Here is an 18,045-nt window from a genome sequence, read left to right as displayed (position 1 = left end):
AGGGGTGCATTTTGAGTCCTACACTCTTCTCCTTATTCATAAATGAAATAGCCGTAGCTTTAGAAGAGGTAGGAAAACATGGAATACAACTTCAGCCAGGTCTGATCAAACTGTTCCTTTTATTGTTCACAGATGATTTAGCTCTTTTATCAAGGACACCCTGGGGTCTGCAGAACCAGTTAAACCATCTTAGTGCATTATGTAAAGAAAGGTTTTTGAAAATAAACGCAGAAAAATCCAAAGTTATGGTATTCAGAAAGGGGGGTTACCTAGGGAAAAATGAGAAATGGTTCTTGGATGGTGCTGATCTAGAAGTGGTTAACAGTTACACTTACCTAGGATACACGTTCACGACAATGTTGAGTAATGTACAGGGAGTGCGATCCCTCGTAACGAAAGGAAAGAAAGCTGTATATGACTGTGCCCGTGTCCTCCAAAATCTCAATGAGATGACGAGGCAGTGCTTCTTCAAAATTTTTGATGCCCAGGTTCAGCCGATTTTATTATATGGGTCAGAAATGTGGGGTCTAGAGGAAATAGACTCAATTGAAAAGGTGCACACCCAGGCATGCAGAAGATTCTTAAATGTTTCAGCAGAGACACCAAACAAATGTGTATATGGAGAGGTGGGGAGATATCCGTTACACGTAAATTCATGCATGAGAGCAGTAAAGAACTGGTTAAAATTATTACATATGATTATGAATATTAGCAGACTGCCCAAACAAGCTTATCTAATGCAAGTTAATATGGAGGAAAATGGAAAATTGTGTTGGGCATCGAAACTCAGAGACATACTCCAGAAATGTGGTTTTGCTTTTGTTTGGCTGAACAAAGGTGTTGGGAATGGACGATCTTTCCTCTTGCAATAAAGAGATTGACTCATTGCAAACTTTATTGACGACTGGACAACAGCAATTAACACCAGCGAGAGATTTTCGCTGTATTCAACTTTCAAGTCAAATTTTTTCCCCGAACCTTACATAGATAATATTAGAATAAAACGTTTTAGGGATATGATCGCAAAACTTCCTCTCAACGCAAACGCTTTTCGATTTGTTCAAGACAATACACAAAGGGTTTTTGTGTAGTTTTTGCAAAGATCAAATAGAAAATGGAAGTACATTTTAATTGTATTTGTCCATGCTACAAAGAATTACGGTATCATTATTTTGGATCAAACACAATTAATGAAGAGCAATTCAGTGATTTAATGCAATGCCCTGATGTAATGTCAATGCATAATCTAGCCCATTTTGTATTTTACGCTGAGAAAAAGCGTGACATATTGATGGAGCTAAGCAAATGATTATTTGCTGTCCCTGTTCTGGATGAATATCCATACAATGCAGTGCAGGTGTGAGCCGCAGGCCACAACTCAATTCAAATGAAGGATGCATCGCACGCGCGTGCGTGCGGTGTATGTGTGTGTGTGTGTGTGTGTGTGTGTGTGTGTGTGTGTGTGTGTGTGTGTGTGTGTGTGTGCTAAGTAAATTGTAGGATTGTGTAATCAGAGTCCAAGCAAAATTGTAATGTACTAGAATACTGTCTGTTATTGTTGACTATGTTAGGAGCCTGATGACTTATGAACATTAAACCATCTGGAATCTGGAATCTCTCTCTCTATATATATATATATGTGTATATGTATTATAGGCACTAGCCAAGTGACTGAGAAAAAGAGGATAGAAAGAATGAAAGAAAAACCTCAAGGAACACTTCAAGTCAAACCAAGTCAAACCTCTCACCAAAATAAAGACTCTGAAATCCTTACATTCATTCTTTTGATTCGGAACCATACATTGTCTTGATCTTACCTTGGTCATTTTCAGCCGTTTGGGGGGAATGTCTTCGCTCTGTGGCACGCTTTTTGATTCCTCACTGACGTCCAGGCACTGCCTGAGGTTTCTCTTCCGTTTACCCTCTGCCTCCGCAGCAATTTCTCTCTCCTCTACACAAAGTATCAGCCTGTTATGTCTCTCGAAAGCTGTCTTTGCCCTTAGAATGTTGGTGTCCCTCAACCAGATGCTGGATCGCTTCAGTAAACGGATTTCCTCCAGAATACGAGGTTCTTTAGGAAAGCTATCACGCCTCAGAATGCTGGTTTCGTTCACAGAACATAAGGCTTCAACTGCAGCACTGGTTCGCCTCAGAACACCTGTTTCCTTAGCAATGCTGCTTTTCTTTTGCCTTGAAATGCTGGTTTCCCTCGGCCGAACGGGTGCTTCACTTGAAACAGTGGTGATTTTGCTCAAGGTGCTTGGTGCAGGGGGGGCGGTTTCTATGCCGGTCGTCTTTGGAATGCTGCCAGTCTGTTTTGAAATGCTGGTTTCACTTGAGTAAATGGGGGCTTCTCTCAAATTGCTGCTGGTTCTGCTCAAGGTTCTTGGTGTGGGGGGGATTTTTTCTGTGCTGGTCTTCTTTGAAATGCTGGTGGTCTGTTTTGCAATGCTAGCTTCCCTCTGCCGAATGGGGGCTTCACTTGCAACAGAGCTGGTTCTACTCAAGGTGCTTGGTGCAGGGGGGGCAGTTTCTATGTTGGTTTTCTTTGAAATGCTGGTGGTCTGTTTTGCAATGCTGGCTTCCCTCTGCTGAATGGGGGCTTCACTCGAAATACAGCTGGTTCTGCTCAAGGTGCTTGGTGCAGTGGGGGCGGTTTCTATGCTGGTCTTCTTTGAAATGCTGGTGGTCTGTTTTGAAATGCTGGTTTCACTCGGCCAAACAGGGGCTTCAGTCGAAGCAGTGCTGGCTCTGCTTGAGGTGCTTGGCCCAGTGACAGATTCCTGGTTTTTGTATGTTTTTCTGGATGTCTTCTTTCTTGAAGTTTTGGTGTCTGGTGGTGCTGGGCTGGTGTCTTTCACACCTCTGCCTGGTGCTGCACCAGTTCCAAGCTCCTCCAGGAGTTGTTCAATCTGCGCTGTGAGCTTGATCCTGCACAGTGTACAGGATTCGGTTAGCACTTCGGTGTTTTACACTACTATGAAAGTGTGGCAGATATTGCAGAAGCTGCTCACTCTCTTCAATGTGTGCTTCAAATACACACTCACACGGTCACATTCTCTCTGTCACTGTCTCCATATCTGCGTGAAACACACACACATGCATACACACACACTCACCACACACTCACCACACATACACATACCATATCTCTCTCTTTCTCTCTCTCTACACACACACACACACACATATATATATATATATATATATTTGTATTTGCATTTGTATTTATATTTCTTTTTATCACAATAGATTTCTCTGTGTGAAATTCGGGCTGCTCTCCCTAGGGAGAGTGCGTCGCTACACTACAGCACCACCCATTTTTTGGTATTTTTTTCCTTCTTGCAGTTTTATTTGTTTTTCCTATCAAAGTGGATTTTTGTACAGAATTTTGCCAGGAACAACCCTTTTGTTGCCATGGGTTCTTTTATGTGTACTAAATTCATGCTGCACACGGGACCTCGGTTTATCGTCTCATCCGAATGACTAGTGTCCAGACCACCACCCAAGGTCTAGTGGAGGGGGGCGGCTGAGCCATGATTCAAACCAGCATGCTCAGATTCTCTCACTTCCTTGGTGGATGCATTACTTCTAGGCCATCACTCCACTTATAGATATGGATGAATGTACACAAACACACACATAGACAATACAGAACAACACATTATCATTTATGTGTATACACTCAAAAGGGCTGTAACATATCTTCCACATTCTCTCAAGCTCGTAAAGTAACAAAATATGCCATAAACAAGCATTGAGAACAATTACCATCAATAAGAAAACAAGGATCAGATATGATGAGCATGAATATCCGTCCCTGTGATATATACCCACACCAACCAGAATATACACCAAACATACAGCATAAACACATGCTTTTGTAAAATTCACACACACATGCACTCATGAACACATACGCACACACAGACACACAGACACACAGACATATATATATATATATATATATATATATATATATATGTGTGTGTGTGTGTGTGTGTGTGTGTGTGTGTGTGTGTGTGTGTAACCAGGAAAACTGATGCATTCACCTCACTCTAAACCCTCGCCAGCATCTCTGGATATCAATGGCAGCTTGATACTCAGCTTGAGAATCTTGCCTGACTACCTGCTGAAAAGAATATTCATTTTCATGAGGAAAACATTGAACATTAATTCATTTATCATATGTTTGCACTGATTTGTTTACAACCTCCAAGCTTTGATTCTTTTTCTTGGGGGGTGGGGGGAAGGAGGTGGTGGGGAGGGGGTGGAGGGGTATTTGGTATTTTTTACTCTTTCCTGCAATCTGTTCGGGTTCATTTTTATCTCTAGAAAATAAACAGATGTGTGTGGGTTTGTGCTTTGGTGTGTGTATGTGTATGTGTGTGTGTGTGTGTGTGTGTGTGTATGTGTGTGTGCATATTCATCAAATGTTTTATTGACACATATTAAACGTTACATGCATTATGCTGATATATTGGTATAAACATCACACACACACACACACACACACACACACACACACACACACACACACACACACATATATATATATATATATATATATATATATATATATATATATATTATCAACTTTCATTATCCATTCAGGTTGAGAATTTTATCTGGGGTCAACAATTTTCTTGTTTTGCTGAACATTTTGTAGAAATGAAGTTTAGTGCAGATTGCATTTAATGTTTGCTTGAGAAATAAATGTAAACATGCACTTTTTTTTAACAGTGAGAAATAATGGCAGAAAAAAAAGAATGATTCTATATGTATGCTTTCCCTCTGTAAGGGTTCCCACTTTGAAATGTCTGCCAGCCTCTGATTTAAGTCAACATAATGTGGCCACTGCAAGTATGAGAGAAAGAATGTGGCTGAAAAAATTCTTATTTCATAACCTTATACACGTTGCAGGAACATTTTGTTTACAAGAAACTTTTTATACAGTCACATCCAACAACAGAACTGGACACACACATGTTCAGGCATTCACAATGAAATCTGAATCTTTCCATAATTAATATCAGTTGATTTAGGTATGATATCAGCTCCCCAGAAGAAAAAGTACTCAAAAGAAAACACCCATCTAGTTGTGAAGACAAAAACACTGTGTCTGTGTGTCAATGTAATTTTATATAATTCCGTGTGAGCAGTCAGAAAGAACCCTGCTCTTAAGAACAGACAGACAGTGAAAGATATGCTGAATACATAAGAAATACACATAATTTTTTTACCTTACAGTTTTTAACTTTTAACTTACAGTTTGTTGTTGACACTGAATATAGTAAAGAGAGAGACACACAGGGGTGGGTTTTTTTTTCATGATTTTAAGGACTGTTTGAAAACATCCCTCAATTTGGAGAGGTGAAGTTGAATTATGTGCATATCCAATGAAACAAGCTATAAAGGCATGCACACAAGCATGCTAACAAAAACACATGCTAATATATTCACACAAAAATGCATCATGTCCACAACAAACAATAACAAATGGCTTTTCAGCACTTCCAATACATTAACATTAAATGTATCAAATGACAATGTATTACTATAAAATGAGGCAAGCAAAAGCAATTGCAGGTGTCTACACACACACACACACACACACACACACACATATATATATATATATATATAGTAAACACACCATTTATAAAGCTTCTCACTGACAAAAATAAAATAGTAACACAGAAATAAACATTAAAATAGAAAGGTTCAAATATTATTAATCAGTTTACTGTTCTTTTTCCATCAGAAGGCTGTCCAGGATCAAGAACATCTGACTCCTTGCGATCTGTAGTATCTATGGAATGGTCATTGTCAGTTGTCACTTGAATTTATCTTTTCCATGAAATGTAAATGTAAACCACCACTCCTCCCCCAAAACACTTTCATAAACACACACACACACACGCACACATGCACACACATACACACTGACACTACATGGGATATGTGTACAGTGCAAGCACTGACATGACATATATGCATAAATACACTATATACGCACATTAACCTAGATGTACACACACACAAACACACACACATACACACACACAAACACACACACAAGCAGTGGCACATGCCAACATAAAGCTACATACACATTTACACACAGTGCTGGATATGCTGACTAAAAGGCACAACAACACATACAGTGATACATATATAACACCAGTGCATGTGTAATGTACAGATATGCATTCTTTCCCTCTTATCTGTCTCTCTCTCACACTCTCTCACGTGCAGACACACACACACACACACACACAACATATCTGAATAGGCTGAAATGAGTTGGGGGGGTTTTGTGTGTGTTTTTGTGGGGGGGTTATTGTTATTAAAAAAAAAAAGAAAGAAAAAAAAAAAAAAAAAAGAAGCCAAAACGAAGCAAACATAAATAATACCTTTCAAAGACGCAGTTGTGATAACGTCTTCCATGATTCAAAAGGATAACGGTTACAGTCTTACAGGGCACATGAACACAAATATATCTAGCTACTTTTAAGTGATCTTATTTGACAACGCCAGTCTCCTCACACTGCGCACACCCAGCTTGCACTTTCTCTTTTGGGAGGTCGGGCGCCTAGCCAGACTCAACACCAATCCACCAGATGAAGAAACATCCAAAGCGAGAAGGTTTCTAGCACCTTAGTGCAAATCTACAAACTCACAGGAGCATCTTCTGTGTTTGGGTGTGGTAAATACTGCAATCGGAAAGAACAAAACAAACTAATAAAATCAAAAACAAACATGTAACAGACCTGTTGCTAATTCAAACAACAATGGCCGCCCATCGACGCGCATGCGCTTTTGCTTTTACGATTTGCTTCCCTTGATTACTGTTCATTTCATTTCATTCATTCCTTTGATGCCCGTGGTCAACTGTCTGACCTTATTGGCATTTAGGGTTGCTAACCGGTGTAAAAAAATTTAAAAATTTAAAAAAGGCTGGCTAGGGATTTAAATGTGTGCTGCCACCCTCTGCCTGAAGGTGGCAGAGGACTGGGCACAGACCACATCCTCGGGAAGCACATTCCAGTCTTAATCTCTGTCTCTGTCTCTGTGATGTGTTCATCGTGTATCCGATCATGGCCCTTGTAAAAAGGCCGTTGACGATACACGTGCCTTTTGCTTTGCAGAATTTCACATTAACATTAATTCATTCAATAATTTACGATTTTATTTTCTGTGAAACGATATACGGTAGGTTTGCACTTAAATTGACCGAGTAATCCATGACGTCTTGGCAGATAGTATAGTAGTAGTAGTAGTAGTATGAGCATTTACGCCTAATCTTGAAAATAACGCCTAATCTTGAAAATAAGCCCTGGGCGTTGACACTGAGTAGAACAAATAGAAGAGAGAACATAAACTGACAGAAGTTGATTCCAGGTGGGGGTTTGGTATGAAAAACTACGTAAGCCATACATTTTGGTTTGAGGAAGGGGTGTGGAGTGGGGGTGGGTTCTAAGCATGTCAGTGGGTGTTAGAAGAGCGGGGTTGGCGTGGGGGTATGTAACGATGAATGAGATCAGAAAGATACTCAGTACGGACCAGAAGCCTCAGTGGACTTGAAACAAAGAGAAACGACATTGTAAATAATTCTTTCTTGTACTGGGAGTAAAGCATGAAGAAGAGAAGAGACGTGATCAAATCTGTCGGGGACTTGCTGGCACTGCTTTTCCTGGCCTGTCTGCGTTGCTGTGCTGCAGAGATTCTGTTGGCCTCACAGGATTTGGCGCCTTTGTGGACAGCTGAACGCCACTTTGGTCTGTCCATTGCATTCAGCTCCCATGTGTCGTGGCTGATGATGAAGGCCTTCAGAGAAGCTTTCAGAGTGTCTTTGAAGCGCTTCTTTTGGCCTCCAGTCCATGGGAGTGCTTGCCATGTTGGAGTTCGCCGTACAGCAGTTTCTTGGGGTGCCGGTGGTCTGGCATGCGAACTACATGGCCTGCCCAGCGCAGCTGGGCCTGCATCAAGATGGTGTAGATGCTGGGCACGTTTGCACGAGTGAGCACCTCGGTGTCAGGGATCTTCTCTTGCCACTTTATGCCGAGAAGTTTTCTGAGGCTGGTCAGTGGTGTGGAAGTGGTTCAGCTTTTTGGCGTGGCGTTTGTAGACCGTCCATGATTCACATCCATAGAGCAGTGTGGTGAGAACTATGGCCTTGTATACTTTGAGCTTCGTCTCCAGGGTGATGCCTCTCCTGTTCCAAACGTTCTTATGGAGTCTGCCGAAGGCAGCGCTGGCTTTGGCGAGTGTGGCATTCACCTCGTCGTCGATGACAACTGTGCGAGAGAGTGTACTGCCCAGGTATGTGAACTTGTCCACTGCGTTCAGTCGCTGCCCATTGATGAAGATGTTTGGTTCAACGTAAGGCTTTCCTGGAGCTGGCTGGTGCATCACCTCAGTCTTCTTTGTGCTGATTGTGAGGCCAAAGTTGTCACAGGCAGCAGAGAACTTGTCGACGCTGTGTTGCATGTCAGCTTCGGAGGCAGCGTTGAGAGCGCAGTCATCAGCAAACAGGAAGTCGTTGACGGTGTCTGTCCTCACCTTGGTTTTTGCTTGAAACCTCCTGAGGTTGAAGAGTGAGCCATTTGTGCGGTACCTGATGCCAAGGACTACGTCAGCGTCTCTGAAGGCATCTGTCAGCATGGCTGAAAACATGAGACTGAACAGGGTGGGGGCAAGAACACACCCTTGCTTGACTCCGTTGGAGACAGGGAATGGTTCTGAAGTCTCTCCATTGTCTTGGACTCGGGCCAGCATCCCATCGTGTAGCTGCCGTATGATGGTGATGAACTTTCTGGGACATCCGTACTTCGCCATGATTCTCCAAAGGCCATCTCTGCTAACAGTATCGAAGGCCTTGGTCAGATCGACATAGGTGGAGTAAAGGTCGGCGTTCTGTTCCTGACACTTCTCCTGGAGCTGCCTGGCAGCAAACACCATGTCGATAGTCCCGCGTTCTTTCTGGAAGCCACACTGGCTCTCTGGTAGAAGACCTTGCTCAAGGTGCGCAATGAGACGGTTGATTAGCCAGAGTCTTGCCTGCGACGGACAGCAGGGATATTCCACGATGGTTGTCACAGGCTTGACGATTTCCTTTGCGCTTGTACAGGTGTATGATGGAAGCGTCTTTGAAGTCCTGTGGAACTGCCTCATGCTGCCAGATGAGCTGGAACAGCTGATGAAGCTTCTCAGTCAACGCCATACCACCTTCTTTGTAGACCTCAGGTGGAATGGAGTCTGAGCCAGGGGCTTTGCCATTGGATAGCAGACGGATAGCTTTCTGGGTCTCCTCCAAAGTTGGAATGGCATCCAACGACTCACTGACTGGCACCTGGGGGAGTCGGTCGATGGCTTCATCATTGATGGTGGAAGGGCGGTTCAGTACGCTGTCAAAGTGTTCAGCCCATCTCTCAAGGATCCCGTCCTTGTCAGTGATTAGGGTAGAACCATCAGCACTGAGGAGTGGAGCAGATCCGGAGGTGGTGGGACCGTAGACTTCTTTCAGGCCGTTATAGAAGTTCTTCATGTCGTTCCTGTCTGCAAAGCCCTGGATCTCATCAACTTTGTTGCTCAACCAGGAATCCTGCATCTGCCGCAGCTTCAGCTGGATGGTGCTGTGTTTTCTTCAGTTTAACATCTATTCACTATAAGTGTTTTTAGACGTGCGCTCTTCAGTATGTCTTTCTTTGACTGTGACTTGGGATCTTCAATGTGGGCTCTGTAGGCTTGACGTTTGTCTTCCAGCAGCTGCTTGATCTCAGTGCAGTTCTCATCAAACCAGTCTTTGTGCTTCCTGGCAGAAGGCCCAAGGCACTCCACGGCAGTGTTGTACACCGTCTCATGCAGTGCGCCCCATGCTGCCTCCACATTCTGGTTGTCCAGCACGGTGGACTCAAGGCATTCCTCCAGGGTGTCAGCAAAGCTCTGCTTGATGTTGCCTAGCTCCAGCTTGTTGACATTCAGGCGTTTGGGTGCTTTCATGCCCTGAGGCCGTCTCTTGGGCTGGATGCGGAGGTTGAGTTTGGAGACGATAAGGCGGTGGTCTGTCCAGCACTCAGCGCCGCACATGGCCCTCGTGACTCGTACTTCCGGCCTGTCCCTCTTTCTGACGATGACAAAGTCGATGAGATGCCAATGCCCAGAGCGAGGATGCCTCCATGACGTCCTGTTACGGGTAGGGAGGCAGAAGACGGTATTTGTGATAAGAAGGTTGTGCTCAGCACATGTCTGGAGAAGTAGTTGACCATTGCTGTTACAGTTACCAACTTCATGCTTCCCAATCACGCCTTCCCAGGAGGTGCTGTCACAGCCAACTCTCGCGTTAAAGTCACCAAGAATGATGAGCTTGTCTGCGTTGGGAACAGTGGTGATGACAGCGTTCAGGTCCTCGTAGAACTTGTCCTTGATCTCATCCGGGTTGGTCATGGTGGGCGCGTAGGCGCTGGCAATGGTGGTAAACTTCTTCCCGTTGCATAAAGGGAGTTTCATCATCATCAGGCGATTGTTCACTCTTTTCGGGGGCCAGCCAGCTTGCCAACGAGGGTTGTCTTCACTGCAAAGCCAGCTCCAGCCTCACGTCTCTCTTCAGGTCCGCGACCACTCCAAAAGAAGGTGTAGCCTGCGCCTCGCTCACAGAGTTCGCCTTCTTCTGCCAGTCTGGTCTCACTTAAGGCAGCGATGTCGATGTTGTACCTGGCTAGTTCACTCGCAATGAGTGCTGTGCGTCTCTGTGGTCTGTCTGAGTCGCCTCTGTCCAGAAGCGTACGCACGTTCCATGTGGCAATGGTCAATGGGGTGCTCCTTGTTTTCTTCTTTCTTTCCTTTGTGTGTCGACCGCTTGAGTAGGGTCCCCGCCAGCCGCGGTATGCTGACTAGGGTGATGTTTAGGGCACCTTTTCTAGCCCCTTCCTCATGCCATGGAGGTGAGCAGTGCTGTCCTGAAGAGGGCTGCTCAGTCGCTCAGGGGGCTGCCGATCTCCACCGCTGCTCCAGTCGGTGAAAAACGACCCAATGGCCTGAGCCGCCCGTGTGCAGGTCCGCGGCTACGACTGCCAGTGTACCCACACCTGTCGCTTCGTCGCTCGCCTGTCGCCACAGGGCTTGGGGAAAATGATGGTATGGGATGAAGGATGACTGATGACTTGCGCGATGACTTTGTTTATATTGAGGAGGAGTTGCGCACCGTCGACCTCACTCTCTTGTCCGAGACCGTCTGTATCCACTGAGTGGCAAGACGAGGTCAAGACGACTGGAGATGGAAACGGATGCAGTGGATGACCAGGATGTCCTATGTGCCTCATCCTGCCCTCAGCACTCCACAGTGCTCTGCTGCAACCGCCTTCCTCTCCGTTGAACCATGGAAGGTTTCTTCCGCAGAGTCCGCCGGATCCAGTCTTCACATGGTTGGGTAGACAAGCCCTAACTCACCGACGGTTTGAGACCTGTCGGCTACCCTCACCTAGTTTAGCCAGCCTGTCAAAGCCGTTGCCCGGGGGTTGGGCGCTGCCGCATGCTAGCAGCTTCTAGGACCCATAGGTGAGAGCTGGGTGCCGGTGGAGACCAATAGAGGACGAACCACTCCCGGAAGAGCGTGACAAACCCCCCCTCTAGAGGTACTACCCCTCCCGTGCACCCCCTAACCCCCTCAGTATAATATCACTATGAAACGCAGATTGGTAAGGCTGTTCAGCCTATATCTGATCTCAGTGGTGCAGGTTTCTCTTGGTCTGCTCTTCGGTTCACCTTATCCAGTCTTTTGATTGTGACCCCCTCAGTGTTGTGACACTGAGTGGCAAGGCGGGTAGGATCAATTGGTACTGATGGAAGGCCAATAATACTGGAGCAGATCGAACAGAATTTTTTCAGCACGAAATCCGGGCGGTTTTTTAAAAGTTATTCAACACACGTTGGAGCGTTTACCATTGTGATATTATAGAGTCCAGTTTACTCCACGGTTTCCACAAGTAACACAATCAGTTTTAGAAGAAATGTTGACATGGGCCAGAATCACTCCCCCTCAGCCCACCACCCACCCACCCCAGTCTCTGAGTCTGAGAACTGCAACCGAGTCAAAATGAACATTCAACTTGGAGTGAACAACAAGGTAGTTGTACGTTGTTCGGCCAAACAAACAAGAATTCTGGAAGAAAAGAAAAACTTGACGTGTCGGCTCAGCTGTGGTGGACTCGGCCCTGTCAAGCCAGCCCATCAAGGATAACATGTAAAATAACCCCTTTTTTTTCGTCTCAGTTCCGGCGACATGAAATTATTCCTGGCGTCCCGGTGTACCATCAGGGCGGCCTCTTGCCATTGAATTTGTAAAGACGGTAATGAGCAACACTGACTAACTGAAAACTCCATCTGTCAGAGAATTAGATATTGCCTATAGATATTCCCTCAAAGGAAAATTTCATTAGCTGATAGAATTGCACAAATACGGAATGCACAACCAGCTGAAACTAAACTTGCACGGAATACTAATGTGTTAACTTGAAAAAAATCTCCTTGACATGAACATCAACTTAAAAGAAAAATTGATTGACTTTGACTGATGAATGATCGGATATTGGCGAATTACAGTAAATGAAAATGTGATCCCGCAAATAAAGAAAAGGAGACACATATTGAAGAGGACATAGAAAAAGGCCGTGATGCATACTGGCAGACAACTGCCAGTCCCTACACCACTACTCCCTGCAGACAAGAAATTGTCAATTCTTGTAAGGCCTGTTGTCTGAGGTGACGCGGTTTCACTGACGTCAGTATGTCGTCTGCTTTCATTTTTTCTGATTCGCGACAGTTGCGTGCATTTCTTCTATTTGAAGCAGATAAGAGTGTTGAGGTCTTGATGTGTGTGTGTGTGTGTGTGTTCGTATTTTTCAGTCTGCTGTGCAACTGAATAAAACAAAGAAGAAATGAAATAAGATGGAACAGTCTGGTTCGACATTGCGTAAAAGAAGAAATGAAAATGTATAATGAAGTCCTACTTCTAAAAAATAGCATAAAATGATTATGCCCAGTTTAGAAATGTATAAGCTGCAGAGTTAGGCTAATAACATCTTATCAGTGATGAAGTTGGTAGGCCGTACATATATCGTTCTCATCATATATGCATGAGCCGAACTTGTGTTTCTCAGTCTTCAGTACCTTGCAACTGCATGCAATGCATAACGGAGTGGTTGTCTGGTCTGGGAGTTGCATACCATTTATATTAATCAGTTTCAGTTTGGGACGATCGAGTAATTAAACGGATTCAAGTAATAGTGAGGCCTCGAGTCGAGTCCAACAGATCTTTTGCAACTTACACCGGCGTAAGTTAGTTAAGTTATATTTAAGTTACTCGAGGAGGCGTTACTGCGCTCGAACAACTGAAATCCAATGATATACGCTACACCACATCTGCAGTGCTAAACAGATGCCGGCCAGCTAACCAGCAGCGTAATCCAACGGGCCTAGTCGGGCCTCGATGGGGAAAAAGCCAAAACAAACAAATGGACACACCGCCGCGAACTATAATTGTCAGACACGCGCAAGCAACTTGAATCCCCAATTAAGGAGAGAGAGGAGACACAATAAAAAGGGGGATGGCGATATTGGTATACCTACATCTGTTCTTTAGAAACTGATTTTTGTTGTGTCGTCCTGTTTTCCGACTGAAGCAATTAACCGTTTGCAGTTACACGATGCGTTTTGTTGTTGTTTTCTTCCTGAAAGATGGCATGGTGCAATGTGCATGTAGTGCGCGCGCACGCACGCACGTATATACGTACGTCATTGCACCCGCCACATCCATCCACCCCGCGCACCCCCTCAACACACACACAAACACACACGCGCCGCGCGCGCGCGCGCACATACTAAAATGCAGCCTCTAATTATCTGCTCATCATCACGAACGTACGTACGTACGATTTCATAAATAGACAAACGAACGTACGTACGTACGATTTCATAAATAGACATGGATATATAAGTTTTACCCGTGCATCCGTCATGTGGATTGACTGCGAGCGACTGATGCAAAAGGGGGAGGGGATAAAGGGGTCATCTAGGGGCAAAAAATCAACCGACGAAGACCGGTTGGTCTGCACTGAACTGGAAATGGGTCAGCTTTATTTTCCGTCTTGCTGCACGTAAGAACAACGTACGTGGGTGATTACTTTCGACGGAAATGACTTCCTCTTGCTTTTCCCTCACCCCCGTGTCTCTCTTTTTCTCTCTCTCTCGCACACAGACACAGACACACACACACACACACATACACACACGGCGCTCGATACACACACACCTTGATGTCACCCTGCCGCTTAGCAACAGTAAAAGCTATCTTGATAAATCCTTCCGGTGACGGGTTTTTATTAAAATTTCAACCAATAGAATCTGTTTAATATTTCGCTGCACAGCTATGGTATCAGACAGCATCGATCGAAACGTTTCCACTGAACGAGTGAGTGGGTCACTCGCTGTAAACACGGAAAAAGAACGACTTCAGTCATGGCCAACACAGGTGAATGACCAAGCTGTGGTTTGCACCACATTACATTGCTGCATGGCTTTTTCTCGTTTTATCTGTTATTATTTGTCTTACACACTCTTAGAGGACCTTTGTGCACTGCAAGTTCCAGCCAGTGGAATCATTCAGGCAAATAAATTGCATGACTTGTCTTGTCATGCTCAAATTCTTTTCTGAGCGTTTACGCAAGATCTGCACACGGAGTGACCGAGTTCCGGTACCAGTAGATCTGTGTGTTTTATCAATTTTCTCGCCACATGTAATGGGAAAAAAAATTCAACACTTTTCCCACTAGCTGTTGTTGAGTTGGGATCTACGACGTTTTGCCAGAAAAGTCAGGTGTTCTATCATTTGGTCATCACATTGCTGAAAAAAACCCAAGAACAAATGTTTACCCAAACATTTACACAATTTACCAACAACAAAAACAACAACAACAACAAAAAACAAACAAAAACAACAACAACAAAAACCCAACTGTTTATTGGCCTCAGTTTCACTGCCTGCCCAACAGCAGAGTACAAAAGACACTCACATCACTGAGTTTGAATTGCCTTTAAGTGTACATAAAAACTGATGACACTCCAGGTTCAATTGCAGCAAACTTGCCAGGTACCCTGGCAGAGTCAGTCAGTAGTTGCACTTGTGATCTAGTGTTCACCAATGACCATTTTGGTATGGTGGTATGTGTGTCCTTGGGAAACGCACTTCACTCCCATTTTTCTTGCTCCACCCAAGTGTGAATGGGTACATCTGACTTTGGTCAGGAAAGGTTCAAATAGAATAGAATTTTCTCCATAGGAAGCTAGCCATAACATTAGTCATTGTGCACTCTTATAAAAAAGTTAAAAAAGAAGAAGAAAAAAGTCGTAGAGATAGGCAAAAGGCTGATAAAGCCTAAAAGTCGTGATATATGATGTGATATATGAAAATGGTGGAAGATGATAGGCCAGGGCCCCACCTTCCTATACTGAGCCCTAGACCCCGTGAATATATATTCACTGCCCTTGTGGCCATACAAGGCTATGAGGTATTTACCATTTTTTGATATGGGGCACCTTATTTAGGATACCTACTGAAACAAGCAGTCTGTCTGTCTTGATGAATAATTGAGAAATCTGTTGACAAACAGTATATATAGAAAATGTGTGCACATGTTTGATATTGAAACATTGATTTTATTTTTACTTTTTAAAAAGAAATGAAAATGCTATCATTTTGCTTTCCTTTGAGTCTTTGTCCTGTTGATCCATGGACTGAACTTTTAGTCATAATTCTTTGCTCATATGTCCATTTTAAAAGAGTTCAACAAAGTGACAAATGTAAGTGCCACTGATGTTAGTGAATAGGTGTTCTCTCAAAGAATATATTGATATTGTGAGGAACTGGATCATTTGCCAAAAACCCTACATTCTGTGACAAATTAATCTGTCTGTGAGGTAGTGAAGTGAATCAGTCTGCCACATGCTGTTTTCCTGTTAGCTCCCCTTTCTCGTTTCCTTTTGGTGATTTTCAGAATGTGGTAGTCTTTCTGAATTTTAATCAGTTAGTTTATTACAGTACGAATAATTATCATTAGTTTTAAGTGAACTCCTGTGTTTGTAATGTCTTCATATCACTTCTTTACAGTTTTATGTGAACACATAGACCAGTTGTGTAGTAAGTTGTTTGGGTCTTATGTTTTGCCTAATAGCCAGATTAGTTACTTTCGTTGTAAGTAGATGTTATTTTTTTCCATACTGGAATATCTGGTGGGTTATAACACACAGAAATTAGAGGCCCTGGGAACTTGCATACACATTTAAAACAAATTTTTTCTAATAAAGTTGATATAATTTTAAAAATTGTGTGTTTAGATCAATCAGTATTATTATTTTGTTTTTGACTCAAAGAATTTACTCTGCAGACACATTCCACAATGTTTACTATATGGTAACCTTAGCATTCATTGTGTGTTTCAGGTGATGAAACTATGTTGCTAGTTTTGATGACATATTGCCTGCCATTGTTTCACTTTGGTATACTCAGCATGTTGGTATGTCCTTATAATCAGCTACTCTCTTTACTTTCAGCTGGGACAGACAAGGAAAGTAACTTTTGAATTTATAAAGGGTAGTTGTTTGAATTTTATGGGTTTTTTTTCATGCTGCGGAATCTTCTGTACCTGCTTGGGTTAGCCACCGGCTGAAGAAGACTATTCTATTCTGAACAGATGAAAAGTTACACAAACATTGATAGGTATGGTGGCCAAGTGGTTAGATTGTTGGGTCCTTGCCAGAGGGTCTTGAATTTGATCCCTGGTTTCACTGTTCCACCTGGGTGAAGGATGGAGATTTTTCTATCTTCCTGGACACCATATGGGCGGACCTGCTTGCTTCTGAATGCCTTTCATGTGTATATGCATGCAGAAGATGGACCATGCATGTTAACTCTTTCACCGCCAAGTTTCTGTGTGAAAAACACTCCCTAGAGCCAAATATTTTAGAAACAATGTTCTCAGTCACAGGCTTTGGTTCATGTGAAAACAACACAGTGAACTTGCTTACTTCAAACTCAGTCAGGGGCAAAGTTTATCATTGTGCTATTGGAGAAAACCTGGCTGCAGCTGTCGAGCTTTGTCACAATATGAAAAATGGTTTTATCAACATGACCCCTCAGTGTCAATAAAAGTCACCTATGGCAGTGAAAGATTTAAAGATCCTGCTGTCCACATTGATCATTGATGGGCCATGGAAACCAGAAAATACTCAGGATGCACCAACCATGACAGAGCCATCAACAAACTGATGTAGGTCGTGGAGTGGAAGAACATTATATTATGTATATAGCAGTGCAGTGAGTTTTTGATAACCTTAAGTGATGTCCACAGCTGGATTCTCTGGCTGCTGTTCTTGCTGTTGTTCATGTGTTTCCATTTATAGCCATTGACCGTCTGAAGTAATGAAGTGATGGGAAGGAGTCATGTGCGCTTCTGCAGGCATTCCCACACCCCACACTCCCACCACCTCCCTGCTTCCCCAAAGCAATCTATTAGTAGGACACTCTTGTAAATTAATTGAATGTGTGTGAGTAGTATGGCAGTGTCAGTATACACACTGACTTCAGTTCTCATCATTTTTCCAGATCTGAGGGGCTTGCATTCTGGAGTGAATTAATGCATGAGAAGACTGCTGCCACGGACATTGGTGACTGTGTGTGGTGTGGCGCTTTGCTTTGCTTGACCCTGTGACGGTGCACTGTACAGTGGTCATTGTCTGCCTTGTGATGTGACCGCCCGCTACCAGGAGTGGCTTTTCTTGCTGCGGCCACCTTGCCAGTTGTGCCGCCATCCTGTCGTCACTTGATTTGATGTGTGTTGTGTGCCTGTCTGTTGCTGCTGCTGGACCCCCAAGCTTGCAGGTAGAAAGGCTGTGTGATTGGTCTGATTTAGAGACTGAAAGTTATAAGGAAAGAAAGACTAAACAAACAACAACAATAGCAACAACAACAACAACAACAACAACAACACA

The 18,045-nt window shown here is 43.6% G+C and overlaps 2 protein-coding genes across 10 annotated transcripts in view; one reads left to right on the top strand and one right to left on the bottom strand.

Moving 5' to 3' along the window:
* LOC143283101 (protein MFI-like) overlaps positions 1-6,819 on the bottom strand; it is a 32,609-nt gene extending 25,790 nt beyond the window's left edge. The window contains exons 1-3 of one of the 4 annotated variants that reach the window (XM_076589196.1): positions 6,774-6,819; positions 4,053-4,132; positions 1,818-2,931 (exon numbers count right to left, since the gene is read on the bottom strand). In XM_076589196.1, the coding sequence (XP_076445311.1) occupies positions 1,818-1,826 (9 nt within the window). In that variant the 5' untranslated portion in view covers positions 1,827-2,931; positions 4,053-4,132; positions 6,774-6,819. The other 3 variants (XM_076589197.1, XM_076589198.1, XM_076589199.1) reach the window with 3 other exon arrangements.
* Positions 6,820-14,423: 7,604 nt separating this feature from the next.
* Positions 14,424-18,045, top strand: part of LOC143283100 (protein king tubby-like) — a 109,033-nt gene continuing 105,411 nt past the window's right edge. For 2 of the 6 annotated variants that reach the window (XM_076589191.1, XM_076589189.1), the window contains exons 1-2: positions 14,438-14,530; positions 17,660-17,721. The gene's annotated coding sequence lies outside the window, so the exon portion shown is untranslated. The other 4 variants (XM_076589193.1, XM_076589188.1, XM_076589190.1 and 1 more) reach the window with 3 other exon arrangements.

The sequence above is a fragment of the Babylonia areolata genome, chromosome 6 (genome assembly GCF_041734735.1).
Source record: "Babylonia areolata isolate BAREFJ2019XMU chromosome 6, ASM4173473v1, whole genome shotgun sequence".
Taxonomy (NCBI): domain Eukaryota; kingdom Metazoa; phylum Mollusca; class Gastropoda; order Neogastropoda; family Buccinidae; genus Babylonia; species Babylonia areolata.
This window is presented reverse-complemented; position numbering and strand designations above follow the sequence as displayed.